The sequence below is a fragment of the Pristiophorus japonicus genome, chromosome 3 (genome assembly GCF_044704955.1).
Source record: "Pristiophorus japonicus isolate sPriJap1 chromosome 3, sPriJap1.hap1, whole genome shotgun sequence".
Taxonomy (NCBI): domain Eukaryota; kingdom Metazoa; phylum Chordata; class Chondrichthyes; family Pristiophoridae; genus Pristiophorus; species Pristiophorus japonicus.
The window spans coordinates 152,575,428-152,593,247 of NC_091979.1; the positions used below are offsets into that span (position 1 = coordinate 152,575,428).

The window sequence follows — 17,820 nt, forward strand, 5'->3', positions numbered from 1 at the left end:
AATTTGCCTACTTACCGTTAGCGGCACATTCCTGAAAAAAAATGGCCGCCGCAAACTAATGCCTGCCTCTGGCGCGGGATTTGGCGGCCACCATTTTCGTGAACCTCCGGAGACCCACACAGCTTTCAGGTAAGTTTGCATTTAAGCTTTAGGACTGGATTTATGGTGTTTTATTGAAGTAGTGGCTTGATGCAATAGAAGTTAAGAGTTTTTTTTTTAAAAGTGTGCAGCGAGTGCTGCTGGACACTTGCAAGGCCTCGGATGGTAAAGGAAGGTCTCTGGGAAGACAGAAAATGTTGGAAATACTCAGCATCTGTGAAGAGAGAAATAGAGTTCACGTCTCCGGTCGAGATGCTGCCTGACCTGTTGCATATTTCCAGCATTTTCTGCTTTTATTTCGGATTTCCAGCATTCGCTTGCAGATGGAAGAGGAAGATGCAGAAAAGGAAAACCCAGAAGAGGAAGCAGCAAAAGTATGCAACTCAGACAGCCCCTTTCTGGCCGTGATATCCACGATGGAATCATCTGCTTGCAGTACCAGTGACCACAACCTCAATTCCCCTTTCAACATTTGTCCCACATCACACCAAAGCTACTGACCATCACAGCTTCCTCTTGACCACAGTGCTTAAGTAAAAGCCACCACAAAGCAAACTTACCAATCCAACTTTATACATCGATCCATTCAATATGACATTAACTTAATTAACCTTTTGCATTTCCTTAGTGCGTGTCTTTTGCGTGCCTTCACCAATCCTACTGATGTCACACAGTGCTGCAGCATAGCTGGTGGAAGGCTGCTGTCTTTCAGTGGGAGATAATGCAAATGGCCTTGCTGGTTGACCTTGAGGAGCTGGTGGCTTGCAGTGTCAAATCGAGTGATGGTGTTTCTTCTTCACTCTCCTTTCCCTATTCTTGGTCAACCACTGGCTGAGAAGGCTGCATTTCTTGGGTGTGTGAAATGAGGAAGGCACAAGAGTGGAGTTGTGGTGAGGGGAGGACTGGAATGCAAGATTCATGCAAGGAGGAGGATAGCGTATGAGGATATTAGCATCTTGTATCCTTTCTGCCCCGCCGTTGGCCAAGGGCTGAGCCATGCGCCCCAACCAAGAATGGCCAGCACCGTCTCCTCCAAGGGGGTGAAGTGAGGCTAGGAATGGGGGGGGCGTGCCTCGTGTTTGGTACAGATTGTTGGTAGGCGAGTGATTGGGGGTAGGGGTCATGCTCTGAGCAGTGTGCAAGGCTGGTGGTGCAATTGGTAGAAGACGGCTTTTGAAGATGCATTCACTAACCTTGATCACTGGCTGAGATCATGAAGCTTCTTTTAGGCACTGGAGCCAGGTGGTGGGGGCAACACTGCTGGCAGTGATGGCCTCAGTGATCTGGTCCCACATCCTTTTTTCTGGAGGGCCTCCTAGCCCCTGTGGGTAGAGGACCTCTCTTGCAGTGTTGACCCCTTGCACAAAGCTGAAGTGCTGCATGTGAGACTCTGGGTGCCCTTCGCTGGCTTGCTGAGCCATTTGCGTTAGTGCTGAAGCACTTTTCCCATGTCTTTTTTTAGGTGCAGACGGTAATTCAGTTTTAAGAGCTGAAGACTTTTTAATACTTCTTTTCTTTTCAAAAGGCAATTGAGCTCTAAGGGCTAAAAACTGTATTTTTAAATAATCTTTATTTTTTCATTTTAGAAGGTAGTTCCCCTTTAAGGGACTGCTCTGCTTTCTAAATGGACAGCCTTGCTTAAAGAGAAGGCTGCTCTTGCTGCAATGACGCTATGTCCACGCTACATTGGGCACCTTGCTAAGGCTACTGCCCGAAAAACCGGCCTTGCACAGTAAGTTTAGTGCTACGTCTCTTGTTAATTAGCAAGCAGCACCAACTTACCGGGGCAACCAGCGCTATTAATTTCAGCAGCCGTTAACTGTGGCCTCTGCAATGCCACTCGCAGATTTACAGTGCTCTTGAATTTCTAGGCCACTGAGTACAAAAAGCAAGAAAGTTATGCTAAACCTATATAAAATACAAGTTCGTCCCCAGCTGGAGTATTGTTTCCAATTCTGGACATCACACTTTAGGAAGGCAATGAAGGCTTTGCAGAGGACCCGGTCTGGCCTATATGTGACTCCAGACCCACAGCAACATGTTAATTGCCCTCTGAAATAGTGGTTCACCACCTTCTCAAGAGCAATTAAGGATGGACAACAGATGCTGGCCTTGCTGGCAACACCCACATCCAGTGAATAAAAAAAAAACTAGCATTGTTCCAGGGATGAGGGATTAGTTATGTGGATAGACTGGAGAAGCTGGGGTAGTTCGCCTTAGAGCAGAGAAGGTTAAGAGGAGATGTTTGATAGAGGTGTTCAAAATCATGACGTCTTTAGATAGAGTAAATAAAGAGAAACTGTTTCCAATGGCGGAAAGGTTGATAACCAGAGGGCACAGATTTAAGAACAAAGGAAATAGGAGCAGGTGTAGATCATGTGGCCCATCGAGCCTGCTCCTCCATTCAATAAGATGGCGGAGCAGGCTCTGTCAAGCCCCCTCAGAATCTTCTATGTTGTAATAAGATCACCTCTCGTTCTTCTAAACTCCAAAGAGTATAGGCCCAACCTTTTTTCATAAGACAACCCCTTCATCTCAAGAATCAACTTAAGGTGATCGGCAAAAGAATCAGAGGCGGCATGCAGAGAAACTTTTTTTTACGCAACTAGTAGAAACATAGAAAATAGGTGCAGGAGTAGGCCATTCAGCCCTTCAAGCCTGCACCACTATTCAATATGATCATGGCTGATCATGCAACTTCAGTACCCCATTCCTGTTTTCTCTCATACCCCTTGATCCCTTTAGCCGTAAAGGCCACATCTAACTCCCTTTTGAATATATCCAACGAACTGGCCTCAGCAACTTTCTGTGGTAGAGAATTCCACATGCTCACAACTCTGAGTGAAGAAATTTCTCCTCATCTCGGTCCTAAATGACTTACCCCTTATCTTTAGACTGTGACCCCTGGTTCTGGACTTCCCCAACATCGGGAACATTCTTCCCGCATCTAACCTGTCCAATCCCATCAGAATTTTATATGTTTCTGTGAGATCCCCTCTCATTCTTCTAAATTCCAGTGAATATAAGCCTAGTCGATCCAGTCTTTTTTCATATGTCAGTCCTGCCATCCCAGGAATCAGTCTGGTGAACCTTCACTGCACTCCCTCAATAGCAAGAATGTCCAAGGGGGAGTGTTTGCTCGTGCTGTTGGGGAGGAGTTAGACTAATGTGGCAGGGGGATGGAAACCAATGCAGGGAGACAGAGGGAAACAAAAAGGAAACAAAAGCAAATGACAGAAAGGAGATGAGTAAAAGTGGAGGGCAGAGAAACCCAAGGCAAAAAACAAAATGGGCCACTGAATATAAAGGGGCTGCAGGAGGGGTCAAAACTAAAAATCATGGTTTAAAAACTAGTATTAAAACACTCTACCTAAACGCACGCAGCATTCGAAATAAAGTAAATGAGTTTACGGCACAAATCATTACAAATGGGTATGATTTGGTGGCCATTACAGAAACGTGGTTGCAGGGTGGCCAAGACTGGGAATTAAACATACAGGGGTATCTGACGATTCGGAAAGATAGACAAGAAGGGAAAGGAGGTGGGGTAGCTCTGTTAATAAAGGATGATATCAGGGCAGTTGTGAGAGACGATATTGGCTCTAATGAACAAAATATTGAATCATTGTGGGTGGAGATTAGAGATAGTAAGGGGAAAAAGTCACTGGTGGGCGTAGTTTATAGGCCCCCAAATAATAACTTCACGGTGGGGCGGGCAATAATCAAGTGAATAATGGAGGCATGTGAAAAAGGAACGGCAGTAATCATGGGGGATTTTAACCTACATATCGATTGGTCAAGTCAAATCGCACGGGGTGGCCTTGAGGAGGAATTCATAGAATGCATACGGGATTGTTTCTTAGAACAGTATGTTACAGAACCGACAAGGGAGCAAGCTATCTTAGATCTGGTCCTGTGTAATGAGACAGGAATAATAAACGATCTCCTTGTAAAAGATCCTCTCGGAATGAGTGATCACAGTATGGTTGAATTTGTAATACAGATTGAGGGTGAGGAAGTAGTGTCTCAAACGAGTGTTCTATGCTTAAACAAAGGGGACTACAGTGGGATGAGGGCAGAGTTGGCTAAAGTAGACTGGAAACACAGACTAAACGGTGGCACAAATGAGGAACAGTGGAGGACTTTTAAGGAGCTTTTTCATAGTGCTCAACAAAAATATATTCCAGTGAAAAAGAAGGGTGGTAAGAGAAGGGATAACCAGCCGTGGATAACCAAGGAAATAAAGGAGAGTATCAAATTAAAAACCAATGCGTATAAGGTGGCCAAGGTTAGTGGGAAACTAGAAGATTGGGAACATTTTTAACGACAGCAAAGAAAGACGAAGAAAGCAATAAAGAAAGGAAAGATTACAAAGGTAAACTTGCGCAAAACATAAAAACAGATAGTAAAAGCTTTTACAGATATATAAAACGGAAAAGAGTGACGAAAGTAAATGTTGGTCCCTTAGAAGATGAGAAGGGGGATTTAATAATGGGAAATGTGGAAATGGCTGAGACCTTCAACAATTATTTTGCTTCGGTCTTCACAGTGGAAGACACAAAAACCATGCCAAAAATTGCTGGTCACAGGAATGTGGGAAGGGAGGACCTTGAGACAATCACTATCACTAGTGGGGTAGTGCTGGACAGGCTAATGGGACTCAAGGTAGACAAGTCCCCTGGTCCTGATGAAATGCATCCCAGGGTATTAAAAGAGATGGCGGAAGTTATAGCAGATGCATTCGTTATAATCTACCAAAATTCTCTGGACTCTGGGGAGTTAGTTAGTTGTTGGAAAGCAGCTAATGTAATACCTCTGTTTAAAAAAGGGGGCAGACAAAAGGCAGGTAACTATAGGCCGGTTAGTTTAACATATGTAGTGGGGAAAATGCTTGAGGCTATCATTAAGGAAGAAATAGCAGGACATCTAGATAGGAATAGTGCAATCAAGCAGATGCAACATGGATTCATGAAGGGGAAATCATGATTAACTAATTTACTGGAATTCTTTGAGGATATAACGAGCATGGTGGTACCGATGGTGTATTTAGATTTTCAAAAGGCATTCGATAAGGTGCCACACAAAAGGTTACTGCAGAAGATAAAGGTACGCGGAGTCAGAGGAAATGTATTAGTATGGATAGAGAACTGGCTGGCTAACAGAAAGCAGAGTTGGGATAAATGGGTCCTTTTCGGGTTGGAAATCGGTGGTTAGTGGTGTGCCACAGGGATCGGTGCTGGGACCAAAACTGTTTACAATATACATAGATGACCTGGAAGAGGGGACGGAGTGTATTGTAACAAAATTTGCAGATGACACAAAGATTAGTGGGAAAGCGGGTTGTGTAGAGGACACAGGAAGGCTGCAAAGAGATTTAGATAGGTTAAGCGAATGGGCTAAGGTTTGGCAGATGGAATACAATGTCGGAAAGTGTGAGGTCACCCACCTTGGAAAAAAAACAGTAAAAGGGATTATTATTTGAATGGGGAGAAATTACAACATGCTGCGGTGCAGAGGGACCTGGGGGTCCTTGTGCATGAATCCCAAAAAGTTAGTTTGCAGGTGCAGCAGGTCATCAGGAAGGCGAATGGAATGTTGGCCTTCATTGCAAGAGGGATGGAGTACAAAAGCAGGGAGGTCCTGCTGCAACTGTATAGGGTATTGGTGAGGCCGCACCTGGAGTAGTGCGTGCAGTTTTGGTCACTTTACTTAAGGAAGGATATACTAGCTTTGGAGCGGGTACAGAGACGATTCACTAGGCTGATTCCGGAGATGAGGGGGTTACCTTATGATAGATTGAGTAGACTGGGTCTTTACTCATTGGAGTTCAGAAAGATGAGGGGTGATCTTATAGAAACATTTAAAATAATGAAAGGGATAGACAAGATAGAGGCAGAGAGGTTCTTTCCACTGGTCGGGGAGACTAGAACTAGGGGGCATAGCCTCAAAATACGGGGGAGTCAATTTAAAACCGAGTTGAGAAGGAATTTCTTCTCATGGAGGGTTGTGAATCTGTGGAATTCTCTGCCCAAGGAAGCAGTTGAGGCTAGCTCATTGAATGTATTCAAGCCCAGATAGATAGATTTTTAACCAATAAGGGAATTAAGGGTTACGGGGAGCGGACGGGTAAGTGGAGCTGAGTCCATGGCCAGATCAGCCATGATCTTGTTAAATGGCGGAGCAGGCTCGAGGGGCTAGATGGCCTACTCCTGTTCCTAATTCTTATGTTCTTATGTTATATTCCTTCCTCAGATTAGGAGACCCAAACTGTACACAATATTCAAGGTGTGGCCTCACCAAGGCCCTGTACAGCTGTAGTAAGACCTCCCTGCTCCTATACTCAAATCTTCTCGCTATGAAGGCCAACATGCCATTTGCCTTCTTCACCGCCTGCTGTACCTGCATGTCTACCTTCAGTGACTGATGTACCATGACACCCAGGTCTCGTTGCACCTCCCCTTTTCCTAATCTGTCACCATTCAGATAATAATCTGCCTTCCTGTTTTTACCACCAAAGTGGATAACCTCACATTCATCTACATTATGCTGCATCTGCCATGTATTTGTCCACTCACCTAACCTGTCCAAGTCACCCTGCAGCCTCTTGGCATCCTCCTCATAGCTCACACTGCCACCCAGATTAATGTCATCTGCAAACTTGGAGATATTACATTCAATCCCTTCGTCTAAATCATGTAGTTACGATTTGGAATACTCTGCCTGTTAGGGTGGTGGACACAGATTCAATAGTGGCCTTCAAAAGGATAAATACTTGAAGGAGAAAAAATTGCAGGGATATGGAGAAAGAGCAGAGGAGTGGGACTAACTGGATTGCTCTTTAAAAGAGCCGGCACAGACTCGATGGGCCGAATGGCCTCCTTCTGTGCTGTACTATTCTATGATTCTATGACAATTATGACTGATTTTTTTGGAGACAGATGAGCAAAATCCCAGTTATGATGTACATTATTAAAAACCACATCCAGATAAAAGGCTCCAAAATGTAACGAGAAAAAGTAGTTTTTTTGATAACTGCAAAAGGAAATCATTTGGTCCACTTACTGTCCTTTGCCGTCTGTCACATCAACGGCGTCCAAGCCATCTGCACCCTCTATTAACATGCGCAGGCATGTTGTATGACCATTGGACACTACAATAGAAAAAAGATTGACATATACTACACTGCGCGATGCCAATCTGTTCACACAAAGTATAATACGGAGAATAAGGCTGCATCATGAGTTCAAGAAAACAATGGCAAAAAGGGAATGTTACGGTTCTGTATATTGTTTTTTCACATTAAATTGTGGTAACACTCTATCCAGGGACAGCAGTCCGTTTGCTCCTCCCTCCATTTAGCAAGCGGTCTGATCATTTAGTCTTAGAATTTGATAGCCTCAGTCATAACAACCTATTCACCATTATTTTCCGGTTTAACTTTTAATGCCTGCCTCAACCCTCATGGTAAAGATGGAGCACATTTCAGTACTTTTAAAAATAAGATTAAGATCAGGAGAAACGTTAGATTGTCTCAGTGATGATCTACACATGCTAAATACTAATGGACTACCATTTAAATATATGCAGCTTGACTGATGCTTTGGTAATCTGAGGCTGCCAATTTAGTGTGAATTCTAGCCTCTGAATGTTGATTATGAAGAGATGAAAAATAAATGTAAACCAATCGTCAATGGTTTACTGTACGTGCTAAATATTTGCTATGAAATATATTTTCAAGTGGATTGTTCGAACAAAGTTACTGAAAATCACATCTGTGGCTGAATAAGTCCAGAGAATTAAATATTTTTAAAAAACCAAATAAAGTAATTACATACAAATTAAGAACTTATTTAATATTGAATGTTTCTCTGTGGAAATGGCTAATAGAAAATGTGACACTCAATGGAATTGCCATTACTGAAGTGCCTGAACAGTGCCAAGACGAGAGGTTTTTATTAGTATGAAAAATTTGATAAAGAACCAGGTGTTCAATTCCAGCTTACCCCTCTCAAATCCACAAAGTTTGATGATAGGTTTCAAGACCAGATCCCTGGCATAACCTTTGCACATAGTAAAATGCCAGAATTAATCCAGAATAGATAAGAAATTAAAAGAACCTCAGAGGTATCTAATGAACAATGCTCACAAAAAATTACCAGCTCCTCCAGCATATTTGGTAACATTTTTCACTGAAGCTCTTATAGACTATTGAAGATGAAAACAACAGGCACAGTGAATGGCACATTCTAACCTAAAGAGGTGGTAAGAAGCAAGGCTGCATCAAAGATTCTCCAGATGGGGAAAAACTGAACTCAGTTGTACCATTGGATTCAGAGAAAAAGCCAGATGATTTCCCACTGGGTAGGAAGGAGTGGAAAGAGAAATTGGACTAGTCACTTGGCTACTCTTGCCTCATAGCCAATCACAGACTGCCATTGGCAAAGACCTTAGAGAAGCTCACCTGCAATCCCTCAAACAAAATTGGTACATAACCCAGGAGAAAACAAACAGATATTGCACAACATCAATAAAAATCAGACTGGGCCACAGTTGATGAGTGGACTGTCCTTTCAATTCTAGGACCTATGATACAGTCCAACCACATGAACCGGTAAAATGCAAATCTCATGGATACAAAGGTCCAAAGTGAGTTTCTGCCCAGGTCTCATTGGGCATGAATCAATTGTATAAAACTGCCCATAAATTGGCAACTTCACTCAATAAGGACAGAAGGATGTCTGGTGTTGAAGAAATGGCCATAATTAGGCAGATTACAAGCTGACTAAAATTAGAACAAAAAGCATGAAACAAGAAAAAGCAGTAAATTCTGTATTCACCCAACCGTGGACTTCACACAATGCATTTATACTCCTGAGTAAAGGTTCTGCAAAGTTTCTCACTGTCCCTCAAAGATGACAAAGCAAAACTTGAGAATATTTGTGTAAAGTTACAAGTTACACTATTGTTCTGCAATTTTCTTTCTCTAGCAGAGATATATGATCCCATCAGCTAAGAAAACATGAATTGCTACGAAGTATTTGATCACCTCTCCATACTACAGCAAATGTTCACTGTGATATATTATAACTCTAACATGAGTTAACTGAAAAATAAAAGTTATGTAAAGGTACCTGCTGCATGAAGTGGGGTTCTTTTAGCCACATTGTCTTTTACAAGGATGGAAGCACCTTGGTTAATGAGGGCTTCGACACATGCAGTGTGACCTCTAAAGGATGATAAATCTAAGGCTGTACGTCCATTCATGTCTTTTACATCAAGGTCAATAATGGAATGAATAAGTACTTCAAGTGCCTGATGATGACCATTATAAGCCTAAGAAAGAAGATAAATCAGAGCAGTGAAGAATTTAAGTGGAGTAAAATTATACTGAATGTTTTTTATTGCAATGTCCATCAGAATCAAAATAATTAACTTACAGCCAAATGCAGAGGGCTCTTTGGAGCTGCTGAATCAGAGTCATCAAAACTGTGCGCAGTAGCCTCCATAAGCTATAAATGAAAAATGACTCTTGTTTAAAAAAAATAATAAACTACCATGGAAATAACACCTAAATACTTAAGATTTTTACTATGGCAAATACAATAAAAGTATTGTACAAAAAATATGCAACTGACATTCCTGCATGGTAATACAGCTTGCTGAACTGAACTCAACTAAAATTAGTATGAAAAATTACAATTGTTTATAGACTTGTAGAATTTCCCATGCAAATGGTTTGTATAATTTTGTTGTTTGTTCATCTTACTAATATTTCATTTGCTGTGCTGGAAAAATTTATCACAATAAATTTAAACCCATAAACAGCTCTTCATGCAAAAAAATGGAAATTTGAAAGCTCAGTTTTAATTAGGCAACCCAAACGAGCAGAAAGTTGTGAATACAGCCACGAGAAATCTCTTAAATTGCGGAAAGTGCAGGTTTTTTTTATTGCTGTCATAATATATTATCAAAAAAAGTTGAGCAAATTCAGTCACATGCCCTAACCAAACAATAAAGGCGGTGCTTCTACTGTTCAAATGGAAACTGTGCATATTTAAACATGTATTGAAACAAATGAGAGAATGAACTGCACTTCAGCAAAACAAAATATCTGCACAAGAGGCTATTAATGTTTTCAGTTAACAAAACAAAAAAAATGCTACAATTAAAGAAGAATGACATATGGTAACATTGGGGCTGAAATTCCGGCCTCACGAAGTGCGGACGGACCCGGCGAGGCCTTGCAAAAGCTGGTTTTCGGGGCGCAATACGCATGCGCCAAATACAGGCTTTTCCAATCTGTCAAGATTTCTCTTGACAGATCCTCCGCATCCCTGGGAGAAGGACATTCGTGTGGGAGAGATTGGGCTATTTGCCTAACTCATGCCCAGCGAATGTCCTTCAAACTCTTACACCTGGTGAAAGCAGGTGCATAGCCTACTTTTACCAGCTAAGAGTTTTAAAACATATAAAAATTAAATTTTAAAACACGTTAAAAACCCTGTCCATTTAGGTTTTATTTTAAACCGTATTAATCACATTAAAAAAAATTCAAAAAATAATTTTCTCTAAAACATTTAATTAATTTTAATTTCAATTAATTTTAAATATGTGAGGTGTTTTATTTATTTATGTCGTCGTGTTTGGTTGTTTTAGGATTTTTTCTCATTGATGGTAATGGAAACTCGGAGAAACGAAGTTCCCATTATTGTCAATGAGAATACTACATCGTGATTGGTTGTCCAGGCCCACGTGACTCCAGCTTGGACTTACGTACCTCGAAGACAGGTCCCAATGCGATGCGCAGCAAATGAAGGTCTCCGACCAGGATCCTACGTTTCTCCGGGACCAACAGGTAGATTCGTAGATTTTTTGGGGTCAGAGGCGTTCGTACGAAGGAAGCCTCCGACTGAAATTTTAGCCCCAATGTGAATGTGAGGATGGGGAAAATAAGAATGTCTGGAATAGGCTCACTTCTTTGGAAAATTCTTTTGGTAAACAAACATTAAAAAAACATAGCTGTACAGTCAGACATCATGAACAATTGTCCAGTATTTGAAAACTATTTTTTTCCATAAGGTTCTCAAATTCCAAACATTTATTTACAATGTCTGAATGTATAGATGTACTTCTTAATATTAATTCATCAAAACTAAATTGCGCTAATATTTGTACAGAAAATATTTTGCTTCACATATATATTCGGCCCAATGGCATGATTTGAAGAAGCATGTTCAAACTTTTCTGGTGCTATTTTGCTCATCTGATCACAAAATAACCCAATCTCACTCACTCTGCGGTGAGCCGCACTCAGAGAGCACGAGTTGCAGTGACAGTGTTGTAGCTCATCTCCGACTCATGCTTTTTTTGTGTGGATCCTTGTTGGAAGTGAAGCACTGTTGAATTTACCCTCGATAGTGCACTATCTTCTTGTCTTTAATTACAATTATTCTGTGCACAATATTATTACCTTGGTTTCAGAATTATGTACAACGGAAACACCACCTCAAGAACACTGAAAACCCATTTAATTCTTGTAATTTTGAGACAAATATTGCATGTGTACTGTTTTCCAAAAGGATAAACAAAAATTAAGGGTTCACAGTTGGAAAATGTGTGTTAAAGTTGAAGTCTTGTAGCTTAGTGCAGTAGAAAATCACAGCATGCAATGTAGAGAATAATTAAAAGAAAACTGCACAGAAAGATGTTTCATGAATGATCAATTTCATGAATGATCAAATTCATTCCAGTGAAAAACAGAGTAAAAGCATCATGCAGTCACTTTGCAATTACTTACAAACTCCAAGGAGTTTTTGCTGGCAATCTAATTAAAAGAGTAGACATTAAAATAATAGCAACATACATAAAAATAAAAATGACAAAATGGAAATGAATTTCAGTTCTTCAGCTTGAACAATAAAACAATATTTTTATCTCTGGAAGTCATTCATTTTAATTAGCACATTTAATCAAGAAAATGTCCAGTCAGAAAGGCATTTTTATTTTAAAAAGTACAGTATTTCCAGGTGGGTCTTTTTGGCGTTAAAAGTAAATTATATTTCCTTTGATTGCACTTAAACACAATGATTAATACTCAGCGGCTGCTCAAGACTGAACAACATTTGCTTACTTTATGTTCTAACTGTGCTCACCATAAATTTAGTCGTAACCTTGAGATTGCAATTGCATCAGTATTTACTCGAATGCTGAACAGCAACAAGAGCCTTCTGTGCAATTTATCCAATCAATATAGATAAGATTTTATAGTGGTATGATTGGTTGTTAATCCACAAATTTCAATTGTTAAAATGTGGCCAATAAATAAAACAATTTTAATTTATATTTGGAGCAATAAATTCCCATTTTCAGTTTAAAAGATTTTCAAGGTCAGCCAGGCATCACAGGAACAGAGGAATAGGAGTAGGCCATTCATCACCTCAAAACCTATTCTGCCATTTAATTAGATCACGGCTGATCTGTACCTCAACTCCATTTATGTCCTATTGTCCCATATCCTGTGATACCCTGAATCAATCAAAAAAATCCATCAATCTCAGTCTTGCCATTTTCAAGTTTCCGTTTCTCTGGATCTACCCAATTCAATCCCTTTATCATTTTTGACGTCTCAATTAAAACATCTCTCAATGTTCTAAACTTAAGAGAATACAAACCAAGTTTGTGCTACCCGTCATGATTTAACCCTTTGAGCCCTGTTTTATTTTGGTGAATCTGCACTGTACCTCTTCCACGGTCAATACATCATTCCTGAGTTTCTGTGCCCAAAACTGAATGTACTTCAGATCAGGACTAACCAAGGTTCTGCACAACTGAATCATCACGAGTGAATTATAACCACCTTGACATGAAGGCTAAAATTTTATTAGCTTTTCTGATTACTTTTTGTAGCTGTGCACTAGCTTTTCGTGATTTGTGTACATGAATGCCTTAATCTCTTTGCCCCATCATAGCTCCTAGTTTCTCACCATTAATTATTCTGATTTGCCTTGTGATATATTCTTACAACATCATTAACAAGCACATTCTACAAGATGGCTCCAATCCAGAATCTTGTCAAGTGACTGTCACATGATCCTTTTATTATTTACATCAGAAGTTGCATTACCACAGTAGCCCACTGGGTGGTTAGAATAAAAAAGCTAAGGTGGCTTAACCGTTGCTAACAAGGGAAATTAGGGAAAGTGTTAAATCCACGGAAGTGGCATATAAATTGACCAGAAAAAACAGCAAACCTGAGGACCGGGAGAAATTTAGAATTCAGCAGAGGAGGACTAAGGGTTTAATTAGGAGGGGGAAAATAGAGTATGAGAGTAAGCTTGTAAGGAACATAAACACTGACTGCAAAAGCTTCTATAGATATGTGAAGAGAAAAAGATTAGTGAAGACTAATGTAGGTCCCTTGCAGTCAGAATCAGGTGAATTCATAATGGGGAACAAGGAAATGGCAGATAAACTGAACAAATACTTTGGTTCTGTCTTCACTAAGGAAGACACGAATAATCTCCCGAAAATACTAGGAGACCGAGGGTTTAGCGAGAAGGGGGAACTGAGGGAAATCCTTATCAGTCAGGAAATGGTGTTCGGGAAATTGAAGGGACTGAAGGCAGATTATTATCTGAATGATGACAGATTAGTAAAAGGGGAGGTGCAAAGAGACCTAGTCATTGAAAGTAGGCATGCAGGTACAGCAGGCAGTAAAGAAAGCAAATGGCATGCTGACCTTCACAGCGAGGGGATTGAGTAGTGGAGCAGGGAGGTCTTACTGCAGTTGTACAGGGCCTTGGTGAGACCACACCTTGAGTATTGCGTGTAGTTATGGTCTCCTAATCTGAGGAAGGGCGTGCTTGCTATTGAGGGAGTTCAGCGAAGGTTCACCAGACTGATTCCCGGGATGGCATGGCTGACATACAAGGAAAGACTGGATCGGCTCGGCTTATACTCACTGGAATTTAGAAGAATGAGAGGGGATCTCATAGAAACATATAAAATTCTGACGGGACTGGACAGGTTAAGTGCAGGTAGAATGTTCCCTATGTTGGGCAAGTCCAGAACCAGGGGTCACAGTCTAAAGATAAGGGGTAAGCCATATAGAACCGAGATGAGGAGAAACATTTTCACCCAGAGAGTTGTGAACCTGTAGAATTCTCTGCCACAGAAAGTTGTTGAGGCCAGTTTGTTGGACATATTCAAAAGGGAGTTACATGTGGTCCTTACGGTTAAAAGGATCAGGGGGTATGGAGAGAAGGCAGGGGTGGGGTACTGAGGTTGCATGATCAGCCATGATCATATTGAATGGCGGTGCAGGCTCGAAGGGCCGAATGGCCTGCTCTTGCACCTATTTTTTATGTTTATCGAAACCTGACCACCATCAGTAACTGTGTGCAAAACTCTTGGTCCAGCACAATCCAAGGTGCTGGTCATGAAGATCTCCTCATAATTTGGATCTGAACTTATTTGTGATAACTACTCTTGCACCCCACACGATACAATCTTTATCCACTAATAATTCATTCCTACGAAGCATGGATGAATAGTTTCCTCTAATACCTGGTTTGGCCAGACATTTACTATGTAATCATACACCTTTGACATAACTGGGTCACGTTTGGTAGTTCCACCAATCTCTTCAGCTGTGACTGGCAGCTCATCAATGTATGAAAAATAGAACACTTCTTCCTGATGGGGTGTAACTTGTGATGGGGATGGCAACCTGGTCTGGCAACCTGGTCATAGCCTTACCATCTGACTTAGGTACAACAACAATGTTCTTAGTTTCTAGTCTTTTGAGTTCTTGCTCAACTTTCTGCTCAAGTGCGTATGGTACAGGACGTGGCATGCAGTAAGCTGGTCTAGTGTCCTTCTGCACTCCGACACTCGCCTTGGATCGGACAGCCTGTTTCATGGAACACCTTCAAATACTGCTTGATAATGTCATCTTTCGATACAAATATCGTTTCCACATGAAAAACCTCATTCCAATCCAGCTTCAGTGATCCCAACCAATTACTACCCATCAAGGCAGGCTTGTCTCCTGCCACTACTATGAGAGGCAAGCTCTGAAATTGATTCTTGTATTTCATGGGTACGGTGATACATCCAACAACAGGAACTTGCTCCTGAGTAGCCTCGCAACTCTATCTTCAATTTCTCCAGTCGAAAATCACATAACTTGAGATATAGCGATTCTGGTACTACACTCATGGATGCATCCAGTGTCGATTTCCATGGGTATCCTGGTTCCTGCAATGTCTACTTGCATGATGATATTTCGCGAATCGCTGTTAGATACCCTCGTGTTCCTGATGACGTGCATCTCCAGAGCCTCCTCGTCCTGTTGTTTCTCTTCAATGCTATGTAGTGTCTGGCGATTTCTACTTCGAGCATTGAATGTTGGTTTATTCTTCAGTCGGCACGCCTCCGCAAGATGCCCAGTTTTCTTGCAGAAGAAACACTCTGCCTTCACATATGGACGATTTTGAGCAATGTGTTGTCCCAGGCACCGATAGCACGACTTCAATTTACTGTTACCGTGGCCAGTTGCTGCGGCCTTGGGGCCCAACTGCTTTTTACTTTTTACCTGCAGGCGATTCACCTCGGTTGTCTGATGATGGGAAATGGTGCGAAATTCCCAGGAGTATTGGGCGGCTATATCCATCGACATAGCTGTCTAACAAGTTAAATCAAAAATCAAGTTAAGGGTTGTTAACAACTTCTTTCTGGTTGCTTCATTTTTCATCCCACAAACAAAGCAGTCACGCAATACTCGGTCCTGAAAGTTTCCAAAATGACAGTGACTGGATAGCCTTTTTAATGTACTCACTGATACCCTCATCAACTAATTGATCTTGTTTTCCAAAACTATAACTTTCAGCAATTTCCAGGGGCCCAGGACTATAGTGCTGTTCATCTCCGTCAGCGGCGTGTCTTTTGGCTCGACGGGAACAAGCAAATTTTTCAGGGTTCCATACACCTGCTTCAGTCAAGAAAATAGCCTGTTTTCTTTCTCACACCACCCGGTTAACAGTTTTCATCATCGGGGACTGTGACGATACAATTTGTGGTGAAAAACATTTCTAGCCGCTCCACATACGCTCCAAAAGTCTCTCGGTCGTGATGGAACTCACCCAAGTGCCCTATTATTCCCATAGGCGTGGCCATCCGGACAGTTCAGCCAAGTGTGCTTGTAATTTACCTTGGATTTTTAGCTGTTCTGCAAAACAAAGAATCTCTCTTGTTGGTTGGCTGGAATATCCACCAACAAAAATTTCAGCCAGGGAATCCAGAAATCCTATCCGCGTGGCCAATATATTTTCTTACGACATCACTAACAAACACACGCTCCAAGATGGCTCCAATTCAGAAATTTATCATGTGACTGTCACATGACCTTTTTATTATTTACATCAGTAGTTGCATTACCACTAGGTGGAGCAATAGTTCACTAGCGGGAACTCTATTGCACCTTTCTCAGATCCAAAGTCAATGACCTCACACTTCCCCACATTTCAATCCATCTGACAAAGTTTTGCCCACTCATTCAGTTATTCTATGCTCTTTTTGTCCCTCACCTCTGATAACAAGTGCGAGGAGCTCATGGATTTATTTGATTTTAAGATTGAGACCATTCTTTCAGCTGCATCTGCCACTTCCCTTCCTTCCCCTAGCTCACCGAGCCAATTTTTCTCTAAGGTTCCACCCTGCCCTAGCTCTGAACTCACATCTTTCACCACTTTCTCTCCGATCTCCCCTCTTGACCTCTCTGCGCTCATCTTGTCCACGAGACCCACGTCCTGCTCCCTCAACCCTATTCCCACCAAACCGACCACCCAATTTCCTTTTCTGGCTTCCATGTTAGCTGACGTTGTTAGCGTTTCGCTCTCTTCAGGTACTGTCCCCTCTCCCTCAAATCGGCCATCATTACCACTCTCCCCAAAAACCTATTTGAGCAAGCTTTTGGTCACCTGCCCTAATTTCGACTTACACGGCTCGGTGTCAAATGTGTTGTCTTGTAATACTCCTGTGAAGCACCTGGGGATGTTTACTATGTTATAGGTGCAATATAAATACAAGTTGTTGTTGTTGTAACTGCCTCTTCCCATCGACACAACTTATTGTGCCTCCAAACCATGTCATCTGCAAACTTGGAAATACAACGCTGTATTGCGTCATCCAAGTCGTTAACTTATATGGTGAAAAGGTGAGGTCTCAGTACAAATCCACGAGGAACACCACTTGTCACATCCTTCCAATCAGAGAACGAACCCTTTATCCCTACTCTCTGTCTTCTAACTCTCAACCTTTACCAACCCATCTCGCAAGGTTATCTGCAATTCAGTGTGCTCACATTTTTCCTAATAACCTCCTGTGCTGAAACTTATCAAATGCCTCCTGAATGTTCATTGGACAACATCCATGGACACTGTCCTCTCCACCATGTTCATGACCTGCTCAAAAAATTCAACTCAATTAGTCAGACATGACCTATCCTTCACAAATCCATGCTGACTTTCTTTGATCAGCTGTTACTTGTCCAAGTGCTCAGTCACTTTGGGGGTAATTTTAACCCCCCAAAACAGGTTCGTTTGGGTCGGGTGGGAAGTTGAAAAGATAAAAATCTGAAACAGGAACCCAACCCTCCTCGAACCTGCCCGAACAGAGGCATCACGGCGATTGAAACCTTTTAAGGAGGCTGCATGCCTTCAT

At 41.6% G+C, this 17,820-nt stretch overlaps 1 protein-coding gene across 2 annotated transcripts in view; it reads right to left on the reverse strand.

Annotated features, from left to right (window-relative positions):
* The window catches only part of ankrd44 (ankyrin repeat domain 44), a 266,596-nt gene that overhangs the window by 60,915 nt on the left and 187,861 nt on the right, over positions 1-17,820 (reverse strand). The window contains exons 17-20 of one of the 2 annotated variants that reach the window (XM_070875907.1): positions 11,897-11,923; positions 9,537-9,608; positions 9,231-9,432; positions 7,162-7,249 (exon numbers count right to left, since the gene is read on the reverse strand). In XM_070875907.1, the coding sequence (XP_070732008.1) occupies positions 7,162-7,249; positions 9,231-9,432; positions 9,537-9,608; positions 11,897-11,923 (389 nt within the window). The remainder of the gene's footprint in view (positions 1-7,161; positions 7,250-9,230; positions 9,433-9,536; positions 9,609-11,896; positions 11,924-17,820) is intronic. The other variant, XM_070875908.1, reaches the window with a different exon arrangement.